General features: G+C 42.0%; 1 protein-coding gene across 1 annotated transcript; it reads left to right on the forward strand.

Moving 5' to 3' along the window:
* The first annotated feature begins 1,914 nt into the window (after positions 1-1,914).
* Positions 1,915-24,863, forward strand: LOC129696722 (14-3-3 protein beta/alpha-A). Its single transcript, XM_055634855.1, has 6 exons — positions 1,915-2,050; positions 2,672-3,008; positions 18,998-19,121; positions 21,961-22,124; positions 22,205-22,300; positions 23,126-24,863. The coding sequence occupies exons 2-6, from the start codon at positions 2,715-2,717 to the stop codon at positions 23,183-23,185; spliced, it is 738 nt and encodes a 245-aa protein (XP_055490830.1). The 5' UTR covers positions 1,915-2,050; positions 2,672-2,714; the 3' UTR covers positions 23,186-24,863.
* The last annotated feature ends 915 nt before the right edge of the window (positions 24,864-25,778 follow it).

Below are 25,778 nucleotides of genomic sequence, written 5' to 3' on the forward strand. Positions count from 1 at the left end.
GTCCAAACGCAGGATGGGAGCTGTCTTTGATGATCTTCTTTGCCCTGCTAAGGCAGCGGGAGGTGTAGATGTCCATCAGGGAGGGGAGAGGGCAGCCAATGATCCTCTGCGCTGTCCTGGTTACCCTCTGAAGCCTCTCCCTGTCTGCCATGGTGCAGCTGCCATACCATGCTGTAATGCAGTATGTCAGCAGGCTCTCGATGGACGAGCGGTAGAAGGTCAGCAGCAGGTTAGAGTCCAGGTTGTGCTTCCTGAGGACCCTCAGGAAGTGCAGCCGCTGCTGAGCCTTCTTGATGACCGCTGTCGTGTTGTCCGTCCAGGAGATGTCAGCCGCGATATGGACGCCGAGAAACCGGAAGGTGTTGACCCTCTCCACACACTCGCCGTTGATGTGTAGGGGGGCTAATCGGTGCTGTGCCTCCTGAAGTCGACAATGAGCTCTTTTGTTTTCCTGGTGTTCAGAGCCATGATCGTCCCCAATCAATAACCCGTGCCTGCCTTCTCCCCATATCTCTTGATTCCACTAGCCCCTGGAGCTCTATCTAACTCAAATGGTGTGTGTGTGCGTGTGTCATGAAAATAAATGCTAGTTTTCTCTGATGTAATGTTAATATGCCAAATGGACCATAGGAATAATAAGGGTGCAGTCCATTATTTGTTATAAAATGTCATACATTGAATTATTAGATAGCCAAAGTATACTTAATTCTTTCTAAAAAAGTTTCACAATCTAAAATTGTGAATATTGTAAAACATCAGTGGAATGGGAGGCTGGTTTGTGAATGCTGATACACGGTTTTTTTTGTCAAAACAGCATTGCAGATGGGGAAAATCAATGTTAAGCTGACAAGAGTCATTTTGGGTATTAGCATAGAGATATTCTTCTGACCACAGCATTGACGGGACTACATCTTGATGTACTGCGTTTGATTCTCTTGGAAGCTTAGCAGATTGTATGGAAAAAAAAATGTGGCGCATTGAAGAGGTTGACGTTTTCAACCACATTCTCTCCGAGTGCATTGTTTGCTCTGAGCTGTAATAAAGCTGCTGCTGGGTGTGTTAAGTGCCCTCATTGCCCCTGCTGGATTTCTACACACGTGTAGCATTGCGCAAAAAAAAGCAATATCCCTGGCAACAGTCTCAAGGTGGAGCATTTTTTTTTTTTTTTAATTATTAATTTAACTGGAAGCTTGCATTTGATAAGAGGGCAGGGGTGGAGGGTGTGAGGACGATGCAAGATGCAGGAAAGAGATGCAAGAAAGAGCGCCTTTCCTTTTATAACAGAGATAATCGATTTCATACGTCATTCGTGCCGCCGTTGCCCCGGTAGCGCCTGACGTCATTGCGCCCTGCGTCTCATTGGAGGAAACCCCGTGCGGCGGAGAGCCGCTGAAGGATCAGCTGAGAGGGAAGAGTGGCCCCTCCCCCCCCCACAGCCCCTCCCCCACCCGCCCGCCCGCCCGGCTCACTGTGTGTGTGTGTGAGTGACAGAGAGCAACAGGCCCCTGCAGCCCCTCCCCCCCCCCCCGCCTCACTGTGTGTGTGTGTGTGTGACAGAGAACAAAAAGGGCCCCTCCCCCACCAACTCGGCTCACTGTGTGAGTGTGAGTGACAGAGAGCAACAGGCCCCTCCCCCACCAACTCGGCTCAGTGTGTGTGAGTGTGAGTGACAGAGAGCAACAGGCCCCTCCCCCCGCGGCCCCTCCCCCACCCACTCGGCTCACTGTGTGTGAGTGTGAGTGACAGGGAGTGGCCCCTCCCCCCGCGGCCCTCCCCCCCCCCGCCCGGCTCACTGTGTGTGTGTGAGTGACAGAGAGCAACAGGCCCCTCCCCCCCCCACTCGGCTCACTGTGTGTGTGTGTGTGAGTGACAGAGAGCAACAGGCCCCTCCCCCCCGCGGCCCCTCCCCCTCCCCCACCCCCCGCCCGCCCGCCCACCGACTCACACAGAGAGAGTGAGAGAGAGAGAGGGCGTCAAGTGAGGCGAATCGCGGCGGCTCCTCCTCACTCGCTGAGCGCCAGAGTCACCGTGAGGCTCACTCGGACAGCAGGTAAAAGGATTCGCCTCTCCTCATTCATTCATTGAACGGGCGGGCGGGGGCCGCAGTCGCAGTGCGGGATCGCGGAGGGGAGGGTAATTAAAGAAGAAAATAAAATAACAGAACGGAGGTTTAAGGGCGGAGGGAGGGAGGGAAGGAGGCTCCTGCTGCCGCTGCGGCCGCCGACACCACCGCCACCACCGCGGGCGAGGACGGCAGGCAGGCAGCGAGGCCCCGAGTGTGTGTGAGTGTCTGGCTCTACAGCCGGAGACCCTCGGCTGCCCCCGCCCCGACCACGGCGCCGGCTGCTTTCATTTTGTCATTATGATTCCCCTTTTCTTCAAACATCTCGGTGGATTTCCCCCCCGAGGGAGTCGCAATGATTTGTTTTAATGTTCAGGGGGGGGTAGAGGGGACTGAGGCTTATTCTCTCTTCACCCCCCCTAGTCTCACTAACAATGAGGGGATCGCTGGGTGGGTGGGTGGATAGATGAAGGGTTGAAATCAATGGACGGAGGAGCTTTTATTTTCACGGTTATTTCTTTAAAATTATTCCTCCTCCTTCCCTCCCTCCCTCCATGTTCTTTATCTGTTCCATTTCTCTCCACCCACCCGCCCACCCGCCCGCCGCAGAGTGCGAGAGCGATCGACTCCCTCCCCCCCTCTTCCCATCGCCATGGACAAGAACGAGCTGGTGCAGAAGGCCAAGCTGGCCGAGCAGGCCGAGCGCTACGACGACATGGCGACCTCGATGAAAGCGGTGACCGAGCAAGGCCTGGAGCTCTCCAACGAGGAGCGTAACCTGCTCTCGGTCGCCTACAAGAACGTGGTGGGGGCGCGGCGCTCGTCCTGGAGGGTCATCTCCAGCATCGAGCAGAAGACGGAGGGCAACGAGAAAAAGCAGCAGATGGCCCGGGAATACCGGGAGAAGATCGAGGCCGAGCTGCGGGACATCTGCAATGATGTGCTGGTGAGGAGGGCACAGGGCGCACAGCAGGCAAATGTTCGGCTATCAGACCCTCTTTTAAAAAATATTAGCACTTTCAATTTAAACGAGGGTGCGGTGAATTCGGTTAATTTCCCAAGCCAATTACCTCATCTGTTTAAAACGAACCGTGTAAGAGACAGGATAGGTCGCCATTTACAATCGTGCTGAATTCCTTGTAATTTTTTTCGAATAATGCCCCAGTTTCTGCACATTTTGTATTCGGAGGGTGGGGTGCCTTTAGTATGAGGGCGGTGTTTTCGATTTAGTGTTTTCGTCTGACGAAATTACGATCGGTTGTTTTCTTTAAAAATCATTTTCTTTTCTCCTCCCTCGCGTCTCGTTTCCCTTTCTTTCTGTAAATGGAGGAAACCTGGGGTTGTTCAGTCTGCTTTATCTCCGGTTTGGGGGGGGGGGGTGGTGGTGTTGTGATTGGTGGTTTGAGATACTACAATCCTTATTACAGAGGAGCCGCCGCATTTACTTGTCACCGCGTTGACCTTGTTTCTAATAAATCTAATAATTAAAAATCCGTCAAAACGAAGTGTAATACTGGGAAGAATAGTAACGGACTTTTTTGGGGAGGTTCTAGTGAACAGTCTCGGATTAGGTGAAGGAAACGCAGCCAGATTTTTGGGCGTTGCCAGTCGAGGCCTTCCTTTAAACGCCTCCCGGCTATATTTTATAGTATTGTCTAATCCGTTAGTTACGTGTATGAGTTTAGATTTTTTTTTTTTTAATTAACACCTCTTAGCTTTAGCATGTTGAGTTTGGTTGTTTGATCGCTTTAGATTACGCACATGCAAATATAACTCCTTGTTTAACTTTACTGTTTTATTGGCAATACTAGGCTTGGCTTTTATTGGGCGTGTCTTTGAAGGCTGCTGATAACGCTTTACTTTAGGTGACACTGTTGAAGAGAGACTATTTCACCAAAGGGTTATTACAAATCAGGGGCAGGTACCTCGTCTGTAAATCTAGTAAAGGGTGGGGAGAGGTGAGATTGTAGACGTCCTGTTTCTTTATCTTTGATTTCAGGTGAACTTTTCCTTGTAGGGTTTTTGTTGCAGTGGAGGAGAGTGGTAAGGAATTCTTGCACCATGAGGTCATTTTCTGTTTCTGCAGTGATCTTGATTTCATAGTTAAGTAGATTGGCTGATAGTTTATTTCCAAATAATTATCTGCGGTAACTGGCTGGTTTATTGTTCTTTTTGTTCACTTTTCATAGCCCCTTACCAGAAACTTCCTCCTGCAATATGGAATAAACATGTACAGTGTTTTGATTGTACAGATTTATTTGTTCTGTCTTATTACACTAATCAAATGTGATAAATTGTAGGGTTTTTTTAATACATTCATAATCTATACCGGATTGTCTGGGTAGAACGCCCAGACTGTTTCTAGGTTTTTCCTTGTATTTCTATTTTTAAAAAATGCTTACAATTTGAGGCCCACTTTCTTCAAACTATAACAGGATTGGACAGCTCAAACTGCACTTCCCGCTCACTTAGTTTTAAAGGGTTTGGTGTAATATCAAAAGATTTGAAGCTCATCTGTCCTTTTTACAGATGTTTTATATTAGCATGTATTTTCAATACATTTTTCTTTTGGTCTTCCTGGCTTATTTGTTAACTTTTTATTACTGATGCATTATGCAGCTAGGGAAAATTAGTTGAGCTGACATTTCAATGTATGGGCGGAGTATGTGGAAACATTAAATGTTAGGTTGTGTGTTGGGCTTTATCCTAGCAGGATTCTTGGATAATTAGTTTGAAAATTTGTGCCCGATCTGGGAAATAAATCCCTGGCTACCATGAAGCATCATCACTCCAGATAGCGTTACATGTATGTCAGCTGTATTTATTGGAGATAGTATTAGGAATTTTACCAGAAAAGTGATAGTTGTGTCAACCAAAGTCAAACTTAGTAGAAGTTGGGGGTTGAGAATTCAATAACTTTTATTTTTGATCAGAGGTTCCAATAATTCCTGTACAAGAAACATTTGTACCATAATTTGTATTCATATAAGTTGCTATCAGAGATGAATGGTATAATTTTTAAAAATTTCCAATTGTTTTCAAGTTTACTTTTTTACGTCCTTTATGTGTGAATTTCTGAACGTGGCAGTTTTTATTTTACGGATTTGGTTTTAAATCTTTAAAATTAATGCACGTGTGTAAATCAACCATCTCAATGAGGCTGACATTAAATTTACTGGACTAATCAATATTGACCATCCCGTTGTCTCTACAGATGCTGCTTTATCCACTGAGTTCTTTCAGCAGTTTACATTTTGCTTTGAGACAAATGAACAGCTTGGGCAAATAAGATTGCATATCTACAATTTAAAAACTACTTATACACTCGGGTCATTGACCAGAAACATTAACTCTGCTTTTCTCTCCACATATTTGGTCTGACCAGAAGTGTTTTCTGGCATTTTCTGTTTTGTTTCAGATTTTCAGCATCTACGGTTCTCTTTTGCTTGCTTCTACAATGTACTTTCCAGGCCATTACATTGGATTAAAGCTGCAGAGCAATTGCCTACCAAATGTCTGTACCATACCTAACCTAGTCCATTTAGCTAATTTGTAGTGATTAGAAGCATGAGTTGTCAAATGCCACATTACCATATTTTGCTAAATGCTACTATTTTGGTGCATCCACACTTCACTGTTTTGAATATTTTAAACCAAAATAATGAAAGCAAAATCCAACTTTGATGTATATTTTAATGATGAACCTCAGCTAAGAGCGGTCATTAATTTTCTAGGCTGTGTTACCTTCACTATATTAAAACCAACCTCTGATACAACTTGCATTTATATTGTAATTAACATAAGACGATTCATTTTACAGAGTACCATTTTCTAATAGATTCTGACACAAATTTGTGTGAAATATTAAGGCTAGTAATCTCTTTAGAGGAACATTTTAAGATGTATTGAGGGAAGTGGGAAATATTTGAGGGCTATTCAGATGGTGTGGCTGCCAGAGCCAAAGCTGATGAATGGAAATGCTGGAAGATTCTGGGAGTAAGGATACAAAGTCTTAAAATATTTTAGAATTAAAATCTGGACTTGGCTGAGTGGCTCAGGATCCTTTTTGTTTTGGGCCATAGACTGATAGACAAAAATGAGACTTGACTGCAGTCACAATCAGATGGATAATGGAAATATGCTTTTGGAGAAGGATATAATTGGAACTTTTTGCATCACTTTTTATGCAAAAATGATCAGTTGACAGTCTAAAGTATGTTTCATACATGACTTGACTGCATTGCAGTTGTATGTTGGGAAACGGGGAGAATTTCCTGTATTTACCTTCACTCAAGTACTCAACACTTATGCCCTGTAATACTGAATCTTAATACATTATTTATCAAGCCTAACCCAGCCAATCTTAAAACTTTATTGATATGCTCGCTTGCCCCCAAAAAATTACCCGTGCACAGGTCACCTATCAGACCCTAGTTCCAAAAGGGCATTGGATAGATAGATCCTTTATTGTCATTCAGACCTTTCAGTCTGAACGAAATTATGTTGCCTGCAGTCATGCACAGAATCAATAATAACAAAACATACAATAAACACAAATTAAATTAAATATCCACCACAGTGAGTTCACCAACCACATCCTCACTGTGATGGAGGCAAAGTCTTAGTCTCCGTCTCTTCCCTCCTTGTTCTCCCTCTGCGCTGAGGTGATCAATCCAGGCCGAAGATGCCGCTCTCCAGTCCAGCGGACCTCCGTGGTGATGTCGCCGCCGCCGAAAGCCGGAACGCCGTCTCCGCTCCGAGACGGCCCGCCACAGCATCAGCTCCGGGCCGCAGTTCCAGGCCCCGCAGTCTCCGCTCCAGGCCCCGCAGTCTCCGCTCCGGGCCACCGCCGCAGCTCCGGGTCCCGCAGTCTCAGCTCCGAGCCCCGCTGCATCAGCTCCAGGCCGCCGCCGAAAGCCAGAACGCCGCACCAGCAAGTCGGGCCACTGCTGCCTTAGCCCCAAAGACGGCTAGCCTCTCGTTGGTAAGTCCTGGCTGGCTCTGCCTCCGGAGGCTCAGGGTCGGTCGCAGGTTGGAGGCCTCAGTGCAGACGGAGGCAGAGAAGGGGGATACGACACGAAAAAGTCGCATTCCCCTGAAGGAAGAGACGGAGAACATGTTTCACCCCTCTAACCCAACCCCTAAAACTTAACCGAAAAGATCCTCTCAACAGACAAAAGTAAAAACTGGCTCTGCAGGCGAGCCGCAGCTGTTAACAGCGCCGCCACTTCCGGAATTATGAGTAGGAAAGAACTGCAGATGCTAGTTCTGAAGAAGGGTCTCGAGACAAAACTTCACCCATTCCATCTCAGATGCTGCCTGAGTTACTCCAGCATTTTATCTACTTACAAAATTATGACCTTGAAATTAATGCTGTCCTAAAGATTGTTCAAATGCAGATGGGAGGATGAGTTTGATTGTGTAAAGTGAGGAATGGACCAGATCTATGGATAGATATAGATATAGATATGCCATTTATTGTCACTATACATGTACAGTGAAATTGAAAGCTGCTCGTACTCAGTGCATACATATAATTTAGTACAAAAAACAGTAAACAGAAAAGAAAAAAAACAGATGCTAGTTCTGGGGGGGGGGGGGGGGGGATAGGTGCACAAATTTTGCAGCCATTCCATACTCATATACAGATGAGAACTCCAGGTGATTTTATCTGTGAAGTACAAAATTATGACCTTGAATTAATGCTGTCCTTCTGAAAGCATATTTCTGAGTCAATTTGTCCTGGATTTGATGCACCTATAGCGCCTTCCAGAGGGCAGCAGGTCGATTGATTGTGTAAAGTGCAGGATGGGGCCTGTCTTTGATGATCCAAGAAAGAGCTGTCAGCGACATGCTGGAGAAATTAAATTAGTATCATTGAATTTCATTATATTTTGTCAATATCAGCAACAGATTGGCCATAGTAATGCTGCAAATGGACAAAGTTGGATGCAGAAGAGCCATTTTTATTAATGGGAGACTATGGCATAAGGTGCTTGATGGTTATGGTGCAGTTACAAAGATTGTCAACTTGGCCTAGACAGGGAATGAAACCAGTGGATGGTTATCTGAAGATGAAAACGAGTTTTGATTATAGGGGGGGTTCCATGTAGGGTCATCAGGTCAAAGGAGTAGCTCAATCATTTTGGAGTAATAGACAGCTTCTGGCATACACTAGTAACACATGAAACATGTACGTTCTTACCTGTTAGAAACTGCCAATATGGTCAAATTTTGTGCTGTAAAATATTGTGGTGATAGGGGTAACCGTGAGAGAAAATCGGCAAAATCACCAAAGATCAGTATGCCAGCGGTTTGAGGACAAGTCCTGGCCCACGGCCGCCCGGGGCTGGAGTCGCCCTCCAGTCTGAACCCGAGCTCCAAGGTGCAAGCGGATCCCTCGGGACAGCTCCCACTCTCCCCCCGGGGAAGGCCCACACACAACACCTGGGGTGATTCACCTCGACCCCCACACCAGGGAGATTCATCCTCCCAGACCACCACCACCACCATACGGGGTGATTCACCCCTGAACCCCACCACCACACAGGGTGATTCACCCCCCACAGGTGGTGAATTTCTCCCCGCCCCCAGGCAGCCCAGGGTCTGCGAGTGTGGAACCACTCAGCGTGGTGTCCGGATGCTGCCCATTTCTCCCCGCCTCCCCCCCCACCTCCTATCAGTCTCCTTTGCTCCATAGATGCTGCTGCACCCGCTGAGTTTCTCCAGCATTTTTGTGTGCCTTCGATTTTCCAGCATCTGCAGTTCCTTCTTACCTGACGTTCAGAAGTGCTTGTACTCCAGAAGGTGATGCGTGGCAACAATACGGGTCACGGATCGTGACCTCGACTGCCGTGCAACCTCCCTATAATAGTAGATCATTAATGCGGGGGTTGATCAAATTTCTGCTGTTACAGGTGAGGAACATAGTCATGAAACCTGCTAGTTGTTAGCATATATATTTCTTGAGGCAAAGGCAGAAAATGAGGGAAAAACTTGGTTCGGCCAGCATCACTGGAAAGAGAAAATGAATCTTTTAGGATAATGACCCAAAACGACCACTTATCTCTATAGATGCTGTCTCGGTTTTTCTCGAAACGTCTGCTTTGTTTCTGATTTCCAAAGTTAGTGTTTTGATTATCATATTTTATGTCTAATTTTCAAGAGGCATCTAGCTGAGTTAGAGCCCTTCGTAAAAGTGCTAAAGATTTTAAGGACTGGAAGAGAAAGACAACAGTTGGCAAGCAAAGGGCTTAAGGATTTTTAGGCGCTGATGGTTAGATTGCATTTTGGGGATGTGTTTGAAGAGGTGCAACATTTTCAAAAGGAGATTCGGGATTTATGATTTCTGCATCCCTTCCCTGCTACAATATTTTGATCAATGAAATTTGTATTGGTTTAAAGCAGGTACAGGATACTGAGTTGGATGAGTAGCCATGATCATATTGAATGGCGGTGCAGGCTCGAAGGGCCGAATGGCCTACTCCTGCACCTATTTTCTATGTTTATTGTCAGGAACATTGCAATACTATGAAACTTCTGCTATTCAGAGAAAACATGCCACAAGAGTACATCAAGTAGTGCAAAAGAGAAAATAATAGAATATATACTGCTACAGCTACAAAGTGCATTCTTTTTTAACTGCAAGGATACCAATGTGGTAGACTGGAAATTGAGAAGTCATCGTTGTTTTAAGAGGCCCATTTAAAAGTGATAACAACGGAAGAAGCTATTGAAAATAGTGGAATGTCTTTTCAGCTTTTGTATCTTCTGCCCAGTGGAGAAGTCCTTCATTATGTTGGGACTTCTCCACTGGGCAGAAGTGGGGGGGGGGGGGGGGGGGGGGGGGGGGGGGTGGAAATTTATTTGATGGGCTGAGAGGTTTTGGTGAAAGCAATTAATCAGTAGTTTGATTAAATATTGAAGTACCTTTCATAACCTTTTCATAACTGGCACGTGCTAGGCAAAGGTTTTTGATGTATTTTCTGCATTTTGAAAATACCATTGATGGCCTGGCTATTTATTCTTCACCGGCCGTAATCACGTGATTCCTTGTGTGCAATGACGTGCCCATTATATATTTATATTGTGGCTCAGAGGTGTTTCACGATAATTCAGCAGAAAATCATCAACAGAATCTGCAATAAGCATTTTAAGGATGTATTGGGGCTGATGAAGTTGAGCCAGAATTGTTCAATGTGACAGTGATTTTTTTTTTGTTGCTTTGCATACAATCCAGTATACTTGCGCTGACTACAAGTGCAACATTGTAGAATAGATTTATTTAAGGCAGTTCATGATGTTGCCACATTTTTGCCATCTTATACCTTTCAAATTTCAAGTTCAGGAAAATGGTCTTTCTTACCCTTTAAAGGTGCGCTGTCCTTTCGTGGCACTGGGTTGCTATAGGGGTTGACCTGGTGATGCAATTAATGTCCTCAACATCAGGCTGTCTTATCTGCGTTCTTGCTTCATCTCTTGATTGCTTGGCCTCAACAGCACTTGATCTAGGATCTCTCCTCACTCCCCCCACCCCCACGTTGCTGTAGGGCCTCCAGTGGCCGACTCCGCTGACACTTGGACTTGTGAATGAATGTCTTCTCTCTTGCAGCCACAGCTCTGCCTACAGCCCGCTCACTGACACTAATCCTTTCTTCCGTTTACCATTACCGTCATGAATTTGTCACCAAGGAAGTGGAATGGTTAGAAGTTTTATCTGGAAACTGTCATGGTATTAATGGAATATGCAGGTAATTAGGAACATGCAGAAAGTTCCATGAAGTACCAACGTTGAGAATTTGGACTGAGTTATTATAAATAGATTGGGTGACAGATGGACTGGAGGGAGTGGGAGGACTCGGTGATAAGGCTACATTTTTGGTAATGAAGGCTGAGATTGGCTCTCGTTGGATATAATTGGGCTTGTTTGAAAAGAGGACAAGTCTGTGAGATCAAGGAAAAGAAAAAAATGAAAAGAAGAAAGATGGAAATCAAAATTACTGACCGCAAATGTTCCAAGAAAAATAAATGGCGCTTTGAAACGTTGTTATCTTAGTAATTGTGACTTTAAAGGAGACATCATGAGTCTCCATCATAGGTGCCACTCGCATTAAGGTACGGAAAGGTCCTGGGTGTCCTAAAGTTGAATGGCCAGGATACAGAGTGGAAATTGCTATGTGCAAACCAACTAACCATTTCTGATTGTGGAAAACATAATTAAGTAGATTTGGTGTTGAGTAGATTTATCACTCCAACTAATAACGCATTATACCTGATCCAAGAATTGCAGAGACTACGCACAAAGTACAGGGTACGAAACAATAAATCACTTTATATTTTTATCCAAAAGCATTTGAAAATGGTGTACAAGTTCAACAAAATTAGCACAGTGTTGGCAGTCTGATTTGGACAAGTTGATTATTCAGAAAATAATTTTTGTTATCAATTGGATCTCCTGAGTTTAAAGTTACAGAAACATTTCTTTAGTTTCCTTATTCCAGTCTTGATCTGTTGTCCTGTTTAGTTCTTGAAGTAAACTTGTCCGTTGTTTGCTTTCTTGATATTTGAGGATGGAGGAATCTGATTGCACGTGTAATTAAAATTTGTATAACCAGTGATCATTGACCAGCCTTGCATTTATACTAAACTTTAATGCAGTTTCTAAGAATAGTGCCATTTCCAATTATTAAAATTACTAATTATATTCCCAGGCATTTGGATGGTAATCTAAACCAAAATTCTGATTCATTTCAATAAATATATAACCATTTACTAAAACAATACAGATCAGAAATTAAACTGATGTACTGCCTCCTGTCTGTAGGCTACTTTTTAATGACTTTCTCTGCAGGGTTAAATGGGGTTTTGGATTCGAGTGGCTAGACAGCCTCCAGTTTTGTGGCACTTGCATTGGAGTATTGCAATTAAGCCCTGTTTCGTCATTGGTGAAAAAAACCCACGGTGGAATGTTTGAAAATGAATTCAAGTAATTGAAGTGTCCAATCCTAAATTTAAGTCAGTTGTAATTTTTACAAGTGCTCTTTGAAAGACATTTTAATTCTCTACTCTAACTTACCTGTGCATGTTTCTTGGTGTGATCCAGAAATTATACTTGGGAACTTGGTTGCATTGATGGCAAACTTGAGCAAGACTGCCACATGTTATTGTGTGCAAGTACAGTGCATTTGTTTATCAAGTTGTAAGTAAATTTTCTGGGGCACTCCTTTCCCAGTTGTGCACATGAACTGAGCAATGAGATCCATTCCCTCTAGTACGTGATCCTGGGAAAAATATTTGGAATGTCTACTGTATCTATTCCTCTATATACTTCTGTCAGGTCTGCCTGCAACCTCTGGCGTTCCAGAGAAAACAATTTAAGTCTGTCCAACTTCTCCCATTGAGAGTAGGGACGATTCAAACAAGAGAAGACGACTTGAGAATTAAGGGACAGAAGTTTAGGGGTAACATGAGGGGGAACTTCTTTACTCAGAGTGGTAGCTGTGTGGAATGAGCTTCCAGTGGAAGTGGTGGAGGCAGGTTCAATTTTATCATTTAAAAATAAATTGTATAGGTATATATGGACGGGAAAGGAATGGAGGGTTATGGTCTGAGTGCAGGTAGATGGGACTAGGGGAAAATAAGTGTTTGGCACGGACTTGAAGGGCCGAGATGGCCTGTTTTCCGTGCTGGAATTGTTATATGGTTCTCCCTGTAGCAAATGCCCCGTGAACCAGACATCATTCTGGTAAACTTCCTCTGCACCCTTTCCAAAGCTTCCACGTGCTCTTGTAATGGGACAACCAGAAATACACGCACTACTCTAATGGGCCTGTCCCACTTAGGCGACATTTTAGGCGTGTGCAGGAGACTGCGCTCGCCACATGTTCGCTGAAGGTCTCTGGTGGGTCTCCTTCATGGTCGCGAGGAGTTCCCGCATTCTGGGAACTAGTCGCAGCCTCAGTATGGTTGCTGCAAAATTTTCAACATGTTTAAGAATTTTCTGTGACCACAAATTGGTCGCCATGGAGAAAATCAATACTCCTGTAGTCGTAGGTGCATTTGTGGTGAGGCCGCCATGTGGTTATGGGTAGTCGAGGTGGTCGTAGTTAGTTTTAATTAATCGCCTTTGCTGACCTTCATTGGCTCATTGGGGAATAAAAAGGCAAGCAGGAGTTTTCAGAACGGAGGATAACTGGCCGGTAATGTTAAATGTCCACCGAACTTCACAGCTGCGTATCTCTAGCTTATTAAGTTGTCTGGCTTCTTAAAAGTTGTCTCTGCTCCTTTTTCCCCCTTCTCCCCTCTTTCAAAGGACTTGCTGTACACTGTGCTAGCTGTCTTAATTACAGCGCCAACGTTCCTGTTCTGTATCACCTGGGCTTTGTACCGTGTGAATTTCAGACAGCGCTCCCCCGCTTGCCCTGGCCCACCCCCCTTTGCGGTGTGTGTGTGTGTTCCACTCTGACAGTCGCCGTTCCAGTTCCCGATTTTTCAGGGGATTGCCGGCAAATTGTCAGTAGGCGACAGTCCGCTGAAAAATCACCCAAGTGGGACAGGCCCACAAATGCGCTGATGTCCTGCATCGTTACTTCCTGACTCTTATTCTCAATGCCCTCTCCTATGCAAGCAAGTTACCATATGCCTTATTTACTATTACATTTATTTATGTTGTCACTTTCAAAATCCTTCTGTGCATCAATGCTGTTAATGCTCATGCCATTAATTATATGTCCCCTTTGTGTGTGACACCCCACTCCATCTGTCATTGCTCCTCGTATTTCTGTAGTGGATCTACATCCTGCTGTATACCTTGACAGCCTTCCTCTCAGTCCGCGACCCCAGCCAATCCTGGTGTCACCTGCAGATGTACTAAAACCAACCTTTCTATGTTCACGTCCACATCATTTATATTATATCACACACAACATTGGTCCCAAGTCATCTTTCACTGGTCATAGACTTGCAGCCTGAATATGGTCGTTCTACTACAGCCCTGTCTTTTGTTAGTAAACCAGTTCGGAATCCATACGACCAATGTACTATTAATCCAATTCGGTAATAATCAATATGACCAATTCACTATTGATCTTCTGGATGAGCCCAATATGAGGAACTTTATCAAATAGTCTGTTGAGTCTAAAAGCAGCAGATCGCTCCTGTACCGCTCACCCGCTCATGGAGTGGTAGCCCCGCGACGGCGACGGTAGTCGTAGCACCGGCCTCTCCCCGCCTGTCTTCCTGTTTATTATTTTTCCTCTGTTTTTTATGTAACGACAACGGTTATTTTATGTTGGGGTCGGGTCTCCAGTGCAGGGAGAGATTTAAAACTTTTGAATCCCCCCCCTGCCCCCCCCCCCCCCCACACACACACCCCAACAAAAATAACAAAAACTACATTTAAACACAGACAGAAAATAATAAAACGCGGACAGACTGCAGAGGCCGCTGCTGACCAGAGTCGCGCCGCCCACCGCCTTTGCGGTGTGTGTGTGTGTTCCACTCTGACAGTCGCCGTTCCAGTTCCCGATTTTTCAGGCGACTGCCGGCAAATTGACAGTCGACGACAGTCCGCTGAAAAATCGCCTAATTGGGACAGGCCCACAAATGCGCTGATGTCCTGCATCGTTACTTCCTGACTCTTATTCTCAATGCCCTCTCCTATGCAAGCAAGTTACCATATGCCTTATTTACTATTATATTTATTTATGTTGTCACTTTCAAAATCCTGTGCATCAATGCTGTTAATGCTCATGCCATTAATTATATGTCCCCTTTGTGTGTGACACCCCACTCCATCTGTCATTGCTCCTCTTATTTCTGTAGTGGATCTACATCCTGCTGTATACCTTGACAGCCTTCCTCTCAGTCCGCGACCCCAGCAATCCTGGTGTCACCTGCAGATGTACTAAAAACCAACCTGTCTATGTTCACGTCCGCATCATTTATATTATATCACACACAACATTGGTCCCAGGTCATATTTCAGTGGTCATAGACTTGCAGCCTGAATATGGTCATTCTACTACAGCCCTGTCTTTTGTTAGTAAACCAGTTTGGAATCCATACAACCAATGTACTATTAATCCAATTCAGTAATAATCAATATGACCAATTCACTATTAATCTTCTGGATGAGCCCAATATGAGGAACTTTATCAAATAGTCCGTTGAGTCTAAAATGTTTGATCTTGTGTATGTTGTCACAGTCATGTTGTGGTAACTAAACCACCAGCTGGCGTTTAACAAGCCACCATTGAGTGTTACATTTATTTAAAATTTGCAAATAATATGAAAGCAATTTGCCTTTAAGAAAACAATGTTGACTGATTGGCTGATATGATCAGATTGATCACGATACCAAGTTCCAAATGCTCAACTAGTCTGTTCTCATTTATTCCTACTTTCTCTCAATTGAGAGATGAGCACACAGTCCTATACATTTAAGTAAAGTCAATAATTGATGCAACTTTTCCTTATGGGTTGTTTTATTAATTACACTTCATTGTTCACATTTTAAGATTCGTGATATTCTCAATCGATTGTATTTCCATTCCAAGGAGCATGGCCATGATTTTTTATTGGCTATTGTGCAGAGGTTGGTCTTCCAATCACTAATTCTGAGCCTGTTGGAGAATTTGTGTTTTTCCCATTATGACAATGTAATAACTAGATCTGTGGAATGTTTTCTACTACAACCCAACTAGCTGAAGAATTTCCATATGAAATCTGGTTAATCTCCAGCCTGTTGTGGGTATCCTCAATTTGGGTGTGGCTATCAATGACAGTGCCAGAATGTTATTGTCGTTAATAATCTTGAAAGTGGAGAGTTTTTGCCATGATGCAACATGATGCAAAACTTATTCTCCAAAACTGTTAGTGTTCTATTACTGCGCCCAATTACAATGTAGGAAGAATGATATTCCAAGTCAGCATGGTGTGTGATTTGTGTGTCCCTATGAGCCAAACCTCAATGACAATAGACAATAGGTGCAGGAGTGGACTATTCGGCCATTCGAGCCAGCACCGCCATTCAATGTGATCATGGCTGATCATCTCCAATCAGTACCCCGTTCCTGCCTTCTCCCCATACCCACCAACTCCGCTATCTTTAAGAGCCCTATCTAGCTCTCTCTTGAAAGTATCCAGAGAACCAGCCTCCACCACCCTCTGAGGCAGAGAATTCCACAGACTCGCAACTCTGTGAGGGAAAAAGTGTTTCCTCGTCTCCGTTCTAAATGGCTTGCCCCTTATGCTTAAACTGTGGCCCCTGGTTCTGCACTCCCCCAACAGTGCTAGATATTGTCTCTTTGGCAGATTGCTGGTAGATCAGATGGGTCACCAGTATATTTTGTAGATGTATAGTAGCCATGGTTTATTGGTAGTGGGGCAGAATGTATAGAATAGTTAGATCATGGGAGATGAGCGTTGGCTAATATTAGATTCTGGTGCTCCAAATCTTGGGTCTGCACCATCAGGCCGACACAATATTTCATGCCCTGAACTCTCGCTGAAGATCTTGACTGGCAAATGTAGCATGAATGTTGCTTGCCCTCGATCCGATGCTTGACTGCTGATGAGGTCTTGCTGTATGCAGTACAGTTGCATCATTTACTGAGGAGCAATGAATGGCATTGAACTCTTGAAAGGCGCCCATAAATAACATTTATTATTATTATTATTATCTGTCTTTTAAATGGCTGGTGGAGCAAAGAGGGCGAGTCATGGAACGGATGATAATTGGCCCATAGGCACTGCCCTGAGGAATTCTTGAAGTGATGTCTTGGAGCTAGGCTGTTTCCCCTACAAGCCCAACCATCTCCTTTTGATATATAACTCCAACGTTTAGATTGTTTTCTCGATGTCCATTGATTTCACATTTACTGCGGCCCATTGATGCCACACTCAGTCAAATTATTCCTCTGTCAATGGCTGTAACTCTTGACTTCTAGTGCTTAGATCAAGGCATTGGCGGTCTGGTGAAATTATGTGGACATTGCAACAACTCTTCACACCTTGTTCAATGTCATGAGATACTTATTGAAGTCTTTCATCACCTTTATCAAGGTAGGTGATAGTTGGCTGAATTTGATTTGTACAGAGTCCTCCATAATGTTTGGGACAAAGACCCATCATTTATTTATTTACATCTATATCACATGTGGTTAAAGTGCACATTGTCAGATTTTATTAAAGGGCATTTTTTATACATTTTAGTTTCACCATGTAGAAATTACAGCTGTATTTATACATAGTCTCCCCCATTTCAGGGCACCATCTTCACATTATTTGCTCATGTGGGTTTAAATGCCTCCTCAATGCAGGTATAAGAGCTCTCAGCACCTCGTCTTTCCTCCAGGCTTTCCATCACCTTTGGAAACTTTTCTTGCTGGCTATCAACATGAAGACCAATGTTGTACCAATGTAATTCAAAGAAGCCATTATGGGACTGAGCAACAAGAATAAGACTGTTGAAGATGTCAGCCAAACCTTAGGCTTACCAAAATCAACTATTTGGAACATCATTAAGAGGAAAGAGAGCACTGGTGAGCTTACTAATTGCAATGGGACTGGCAGGTCAAGCAAGATCTCCACAGCTGATGACAGAAAAATTCTCTCTACCACTGGTTAGCTGCAAAAATAGGATGGCCAGTTTACAGTTTGCCAAGAAGTACTTAAAAGAGCAATCACAGTTCTTGAAAAAGGTCTTGTGGACAGATGAGATGAAGATTAATGTATCAGAGTGATGACAAGAGCAAAGTATGGAGGAGAGAAGGAACTGCCCAAGCATACCACTCCATGTGTGAAACAGTGGTTGGGATGTATGGCTGCTGTAAATGTAAACATAGTTGAAGCAACCAGAGTGGCCAAGTTATTCGAACCCCAAAAATGGTCAATTCCAGATTGGCCAAGTCAGTTACCTGACCTGAACCCAATTGAGCATGCCTTTTATATGCTGAAGAGAACTGGAGGGTACTAGCCCCCAAAACAAGCATAAGTTAAAGATGGCTACAATCCAGGCCTAGCACAGCATCACCAGAGAAGACACCCAGCAACTGGTGATGTCCATGAATCGCAGACTTCAAGCAGTCATTGCATGCAATGGATATGCAACAAAATCCAAAACATGACTACTTTCATTTACATGACATTGCTGTGTCCCAAATGGGGGGACTATGTATAAATGCTCTGTTAATTTCTACATGGTGAAACCAAAATGTATAAAAATGGCCTTTATTAAAATCTGACAGTGTGCACTTTAACCACATGTAATTTTTTTTTCTATTAGAAATCGCAAATTGTGGAGTACGGAGGCAAATAAATAATGGGTCTTTGTCCTTGGACAAAGAGAGAGATGACATTTCTTCCTTAGTGAAGAATTGTGATATGTAATGCATCCTAATTCTTAGTGATCAATACAGTTCGAATACCACAGGAGTTCAGAAGCTCGTGCATCTTGAATGCTTCCCAAGTCTATACTGGTATGCAAGGTGGTTTGATGCTGTTCATGTTTTGCTTAATATTGCTAACCTGTTATGTCACTTGTATCTGCTCATAGTATAGGGGCACAGATTGTTGGTGCCCATCTTCACCTTTGTGTGTAATTGATCTTAAGATTCTGGCCAGCAGTTAAGAGGTAGTATGTGGTGAAACTTGGGTGTAATGGCTGAAACCAATAAGTTGGTTGTTTGAAGTCGGTGAAGAATGCAGGCGCCTTGAAGTAATTACAAATATGTGCTTGGTCTAATTTTCTAATGCTTCTCTTAGTGTATCCATGGAATATAATATATTTACAGTATTATCCAATAGCGTGCTGCTCTACTAGTAAAATGTTTCAGCAGAAATGTAAATTTTTTAATTCGCGTTTTAATTCAGTGCAGCGTGGAATGTTGTGCAATAGTTTTTCATTTTTAATCGTTGTCCTGTACTTTCGAACAGGGTCTTCTTGAGAAATACTTGATTGCCAATGCTAGTTCTTCAGAGAGCAGAGTTTTCTACTTGAAAATGAAGGGGGATTACTATCGCTATTTAGCTGAAGTGGCTTCTGGGGATAACAAGAAAGGTATGTTGAAATGTTAAATATTGTGGTCTGGTTTCAATTATTAAAACCAAATAAGAGTATTGTAACGTTGTTTAATTTGGTGCTATGATACACTATTTTGATTTGTCTAAATTGCTTTCATTCCCTTCCATGATCAAGCCCCCACAATCCTCTGGTGCAGAAAATTCGGAGATTTATATTCTCCAAAAACGACACCTCGTTTATAAATATTCCTTGTACTTGTTTCCTCGATTGAGACACTCCCTCCAGTGGAAACATTTAAATGCTCCTTAGGATTTTGTATGTTTAATAAGATCATCCCTGGTTATCTATGCAAAAAAATTGAAACGTTTTTAGCAGGTTGGATGGGTAATTATGGACCTTGGTGCTGAGGATCAATTACTGCTCTATATATATTTGTCGCCTTGGGAATCTGAGATCCACGTAAATGCATGCTTGTCTATCTCAGATAACCTCAAATATCTAACGGTGCAACACATCACATTTGAATGGTGTAAAAATAGACGACAATTTTTTGGCACCATTATTCCATGTTAATTTTTTTTTTAAATTTAGGGTAGCCATGGCAACTGAAAGTATTCTAGGCAGTAATTTAAATTTGGGGAGGCAGATGTAGTTAATAAAAGTAGACATCTTATTGGCCAGAAGAAAGAATTGAGACCAGGTCTGGAGGCAGTTAGTAAATGAGGTAAAGGGATAAAAATGAATAGTTTCAGTGTGGTCTTGGGGAAACAGTGGGCTAATTTGGCAAATATGGGGCGATGGGAAAATGTAATGTACAGTAGGGAGATTGGCAGCAGTTTAAAGGTTGAACGCAGGAGTTTGTGAAAGAGTGTAGGATGGAAATTCTACATCAAAGCCACCAGGATCATTCCAGCCTTGTCCCCTATGGATGCTTTATTTTGCTTACTATCTGTGAGCTTTTTGCCTTGAACAAGTGGTTTTAAATTTGTTTATAATTGTACACCTTTTCAATGAAGTCGAGCATTTGGTTCATGTCCATGTAGTCCAGCAACTAATTTCACTCATCAGCCTTTGTAATAGGGTTTTGTCATAGACTAACTGGATTCATATGCCTTTCTAATTGGGGGGAGGAGGCGGGCTGTAATTATTACATTGCCTTAATTACATTACCTGCATTCTTGTTATGACTTCTGATAAATGGGTCCTTCCTGTTATTTCTATGATTCTCCATTATCACTGGTTATGACTAAATGTTGTCCTGATCCTCCATCTATCAAATAAACAACCACACTAAGTTGGATTATCCTCGGTCAACTACCTTCCATAGCTTAACATACCTAACTTTAAAAACATATACAGCACGAGTTGTCTATCGACCTTTTTATACTGACCATTTGTCTCTATTGGTGCCTAGAAATCTATTAATCTGTCTAAAATAGACTTGGCAAATGGGCTCCCAGAGTTCTCATGGATGGAGTATTCCAGAATATTCTGGAATCACTGATTTTGTGGCCTCTTGTTTTGAAAATGTTAGACCCTTTGTCTGATATTAGGGCTATTTGGAGCCATTACAGTATTTTATGTTTTAATGCAAATGATTGCTGTGGGGCACTCTGGAAGGCCAAATGACAGTTAATGAGTTGAAGCCCAACCTCCAAAAAGGGTTGAATTGATGCAACTCTGTTAAAATCACTGAGCAAGTTAAGTTGAAAGGCTCTTCCTAAACAAGATAAGGCATTAATATGAAGCTTGGCATTGGTTTAAGCAATGCTTCCCTATTGCATATTGCAATATAAATGAATACAACAACGTGTTCACAGTTCAATGTATCATGCTTTTAGTGTTTATGATGCAATGAATATGCTTGAAGTGAAAGCCAAGTTGTAAACAGCATTTACATTTTGGGTATGCAAAAAAAACTGCAAATGCTGGTATTTTGAGCAAAAATCAAATTGCTGGAGGAACTCCGCAGATTAGGCAGCATCTGTATTGTTTTCTGTATATCATTTTGGAGATGAGCAGTGATCAGATGGGCCAGAATCCTCTGCTTTTCTTCTCCCTTGAAAGTCAGGAACGCAGCCATATGTGTCATTATGGATCCCAGGTAATTGATAATGTTGGATGAATAAAGAATTAATTTTAGGAACTGGAAATTGCTCACCATTACAAAGATTGAGCTTAAATCAAAGTATTTCAAATAAGACGTGAAACATTTTGTATTCCAATGTTGAACAGCATTTAGATCTTAAATCCTTAGTGTGGTCAGGGTTTGGTCATACATGGCCTTTAACACTTGATCGCATCCTAAATGAGATTTCACCTTAATTTAGTTGCAGTCGTGTAGCACAGAAACAAGCTCGCACTGTCAATGCATACCACATAATCATCAACACCAGTTCCATTTACGAGCACTTTGTCCGTGGCTATCTGTGCAATGTTGATTCAAGTGCTTGTCTGGATATTTGAATATTGTGAACCTGTCTTCACTTGCAGTTCACTGTCTATGCTGGCCTCTTTTTCCATCCATACTATTCCCATTTACCTGCATGAGGAATGTATTCATGTATCCAACGTCACCTCTGGCAGTGTATTCCAGATATCAACCACTGCATTTCAAATTCCTGCCAAACAATTTTTCTTATTGTCCCTATAAAAAATTGTTATTTTCCTCAAAATTAAGCTGAAGGATTAGACACTTTTTCTAATCCTACCCCCACCCCCAATAAATTTGTGCACTTCTCATATTCCCCCCCCCCCCCCCAAACTTCTGCTTCAAGGCAGGCAAACAGTCTGTAGACTGAGCTACTGTATATACTAATGTACACCTAAATGCTTTAAAACGAATGCCTTGTCTTGATCTACATTTTTTTTTTAGCCACAGTGCAGAATTCGCAGAAAGCCTACCAAGAAGCATTTGACATCAGTAAAAAAGAGATGCAACCAACACACCCTATCCGCCTTGGATTGGCCCTTAATTTCTCAGTATTTTATTATGAAATTCTTAATTCACCAGAACAAGCTTGTGCTCTTGCAAAATCTGTAAGTACAAACAAGATTTGCTTGGGTAAAATAGTTCATTGTGTAGTTATTGCATCTAACCATGTTTCTTGTTCTAAAAGGCATTTGATGAAGCAATTGCAGAGCTTGATACACTGAATGAAGATTCCTACAAAGACAGCACATTAATAATGCAGTTATTGCGAGATAATTTGACAGTAAGTACTTAAATTTAACATGAAGGATGACAAATGTAGATGTTTTTTGGTCCAAGATTCACAATGCTATGAAACGGGTGCAAATCACAACTTTTCACTAAATGATTGGAATGTGTACATGACTGTACATGCAAGGATTTGAATTGCTATTCCAAGATATTTGAGTAAATTTGGATTTGCTGGTTGTGAAAGGAATAGTAATTTGTGATGTATGTTTTAAAGCAATTAGTTGCAAATAACATTTAATTTTCTCTAGCCTTCTTTCGAGCCATGTCAATTTCCATTCTTCTACACACAAGCCTGACTTCCCTAACTACTTAAACATATGTGTTCAAGAAGGAACTGCAGATGCTAGAAAATCGAAGGTACACAAAAATGCTGGAGAAACTCAGTGGGTGCAGCAGCATCTATGGAGCGAATGAAATGGGCAACGTTTCGGGCCAAAACGTTGCCTATTTCCTTCGCTCCATGGATGCTGCTGCACCCGCTGAGTTTCTCCAGCATTTATGTGTACTTAAACATATGAATTGCTTTTTTTAGCAATGTAAGCATTCTTGCAATGCCCAACATGAGGCTATATTTCTTTTTGCCCTTCCAACTTATTAATATGCCCTGCAAGAGCAATTTGTATGGGAGACATTTTAAATAATAGTGATTACAATCTTACGAATTGTGCAAGATTTTAAATGAGCAGAGTATTTGTAATCTTGAAAATAAATTTATTCCGAAATGGTGTCCCAAGATAGGATAATTACTTTTTTCCTATATGCATCTATTGCTCTGATTTATTGCATTGTGGAACTAATTGGAATTTCATCTTTCTAGTTGTGGACTTCAGACAACCAGGGGGAAGAAGCTGATGCTGGTGAGGGAGGAGAGAACTAATCTTCCGCCTTCTAGTTCTGTCTGCCTCATTCCTGAATCTTTGCCATCAAGACTATTTGTAATCTCTGCTGTCCCACTAGTTTCTATTTTAGGTCTTTGGAGAGCTTCTGTCACTTTTGTTGGGTCTCTGTGTTTCCCATGTGGTTTGTGTTTGATAGGGGAGAAGAGCCAATTCATATTGGGAACTCTTGTATTGTATGTTTCAGGTGGCCAATGTAAATTCAGGGTGTGGAATTTTTATACAAGTTTTAAATGTTTGGTTAGTACTCTGTAGCTGTGGTTTCCACAAAGCTAATGTCAAATGTTTCCTGTACTAGCAAAGAAGGATGCCTTTAACGTAGTGTCTGTAATGGGGAAATGGCAGATTCAGTGCGAGTCGTGCGATTTCTAGAGAGTTGCTAATCTGTAGATCAAACCTGCACCATCTATTACATGTCTCAGGATTTTTGGAATAGGGCAGAGGAGGATTAACATTCCATGAGTTGCGAGATTCACCATTGCTCATGTCTTCATTTTGCTACACATGACATCTGAACATTTTATTTGTATTTAAAAAAAAATTATTGTCAACGTAAGAACAAATGTACAAGCAAACATGCAGTAAAAATAAACGCTTAACTTTGATAATGTACGTTTAAGAGGTAACGGCCTTCCCACGTGTTTAACTGGTAACTTCCTTTTTGTTTTAGTTTTTGCTTTGTGGTCTTGATTGCCTAACACGCATGTGGCTGTGAAATAGTTAACAGGGAAGTAATGAGATATATTGCTGTATGGCTAGCTGCATTCATGTCTTCTGAACTTTTCATAAGATAAGAACACAAGCATAATTGTTATCAAGAAAATGTGTAAAGTTGATGTAAGTGGAATAAAATGTTTTATGAATGGATTTTTTTAAATTTCAATTTGATTTACTAAATTATATGCTAATATTTGTGTCTCCAGTGGAATGGAATTCACAAATATAGTCTGGATGTATGAAGTTTGGAAGCTTTGGATAAATGCTCAAACTGCTGCCTCATAAATGAAGGAATAATTGTTCGGCATATTTTCAACCTAGATTAGTTGTCTGACAATGTCTTGGCCTATTCCTGAAACTGTTCAAACCTAAATGAATGGATGGGGAAACTTCCATTTTAACTGTAAATAGTACATTGGCAGTGTTTTCAGTATTTGCCTGAAAATTGTTTAGCTGTGCATAAGTAAAATGAAAGATTATGCATCATTTCCAAAACCTATGACCTGGTTTGCTTTTTGGTAGACATCTTTACCAGTAGCTTTATAGTGGTATTTTTTCCTAGTTCCCTGGTTAAACAATACCTGTTTTACAATGGCAACTCCAATGTACTATGTTAATAAATCAATTATCCTTTGAAAATGATAGCATTAGATTTTTGTTTAATCTTCATTATCAAAATTAATACAACCCATGCAGAAATGTCTGGCAGAATAAGTGAATGGACCATAAGGGATCAAAAGACCAAAAATGAGAGAATAATACTAAATTGAGAGGAGGCAGTGAAGAAGGAACCAGCTACAGCAAAGTGTAACTGTTCACCGCTGGTGTCAAACCAAGTTTGAATTTTTTGACGGCAAAATCTGTACTGTCTTGTCATTTGAGGTAAAGAATAAATGTACCAAAAACAAAATTAAATATCTGGAATAGTATGACGAACAGAAATGAGAGTTTCCAGATTGTCTTTGTATTTTTGTCTTTGTGCACCCATCCAATCATCTACAAATTTGTGTTGGCTGTACTGTGGGTTTTTATCATCATGACTATTCTTCCACTGAAACTGGATGTGGACAACCTTTTTGTGTTTTTCCCCTGCATTGACACCTTTGAAGGATGAATTTTATATTTTGTGCACACAATTGTCCACGTTCTTCAGTGTTGTTAATGTTAATAATACACGTAGAGGTAATGACCTGTTAACATGAGTGTTTAAATCGCACACATGGGTCCTCTGTTCAATTCAGCACTCGGGCCAGAGTGTACCTCAGCAGTTGGGTCCTAATGTCACTTCGTTTTAATTGGGCTATTCTTGAAGTTGATGTTAAATGTCTAAGTAACATGTCCCTAATTTATACAAAAACATAACCTTTGTGGTTGATCCCTATCAATTGGAGTCGGTGATGCCAATGGAAATGTTACCAAATGATAAGGCGATTTTAAAATGTTCTACCTCCTGTGAGTTATTGGAAGCGGGTATGGGCTACTACACAATTTTTTGGCCGTTGGATGCCAGTCTTGTGGTGATTTTGGCTTCATATTACTGAACACGGCATTTCATATCAGATTACAGCAGTGCAGTATTCACTGGGTTGATTGCCAATACTGAAATGGGAGAAATATTAGGTGGCCAAATGCAGCACAACATATCAAAATCTTGCTTTGGTTTTTAAAGTGTTCTTTCTACTTCACACATAGATATATATATAACAAAGTTAGTTATTTTAAGCAGTCAGTAGAGGGCCGTTAAAACGTGAATACTAAATGCAATAGAGATTATAAAAGCCATTGGTTTTCATTAATCTTTTCAAGAATATTTCCATTCTATTTAAATAAAATAACATATATGTCCTAACCAAATGC

Source organism: Leucoraja erinacea, chromosome 4 (assembly GCF_028641065.1).
Source record: "Leucoraja erinacea ecotype New England chromosome 4, Leri_hhj_1, whole genome shotgun sequence".
In the NCBI taxonomy this organism is placed as follows: domain Eukaryota; kingdom Metazoa; phylum Chordata; class Chondrichthyes; order Rajiformes; family Rajidae; genus Leucoraja; species Leucoraja erinaceus.

Excerpts from the sequence above, each read along its gene's own strand:
- LOC129696722 (XM_055634855.1), top strand. The coding sequence starts at position 2,715 with ATGGACAAGAACGAGCTGGTGCAGAAGGCCAAGCTGGCCGAGCAGGCC. Across the intron at positions 19,122-21,960 it reads TTCTGGGGATAACAAGAAAG|CCACAGTGCAGAATTCGCAG; the intron begins GTATGTTGAAAT and ends TTTTTTTTTTAG. Across the intron at positions 22,301-23,125 it reads TATTGCGAGATAATTTGACA|TTGTGGACTTCAGACAACCA; the intron begins GTAAGTACTTAA and ends TCATCTTTCTAG.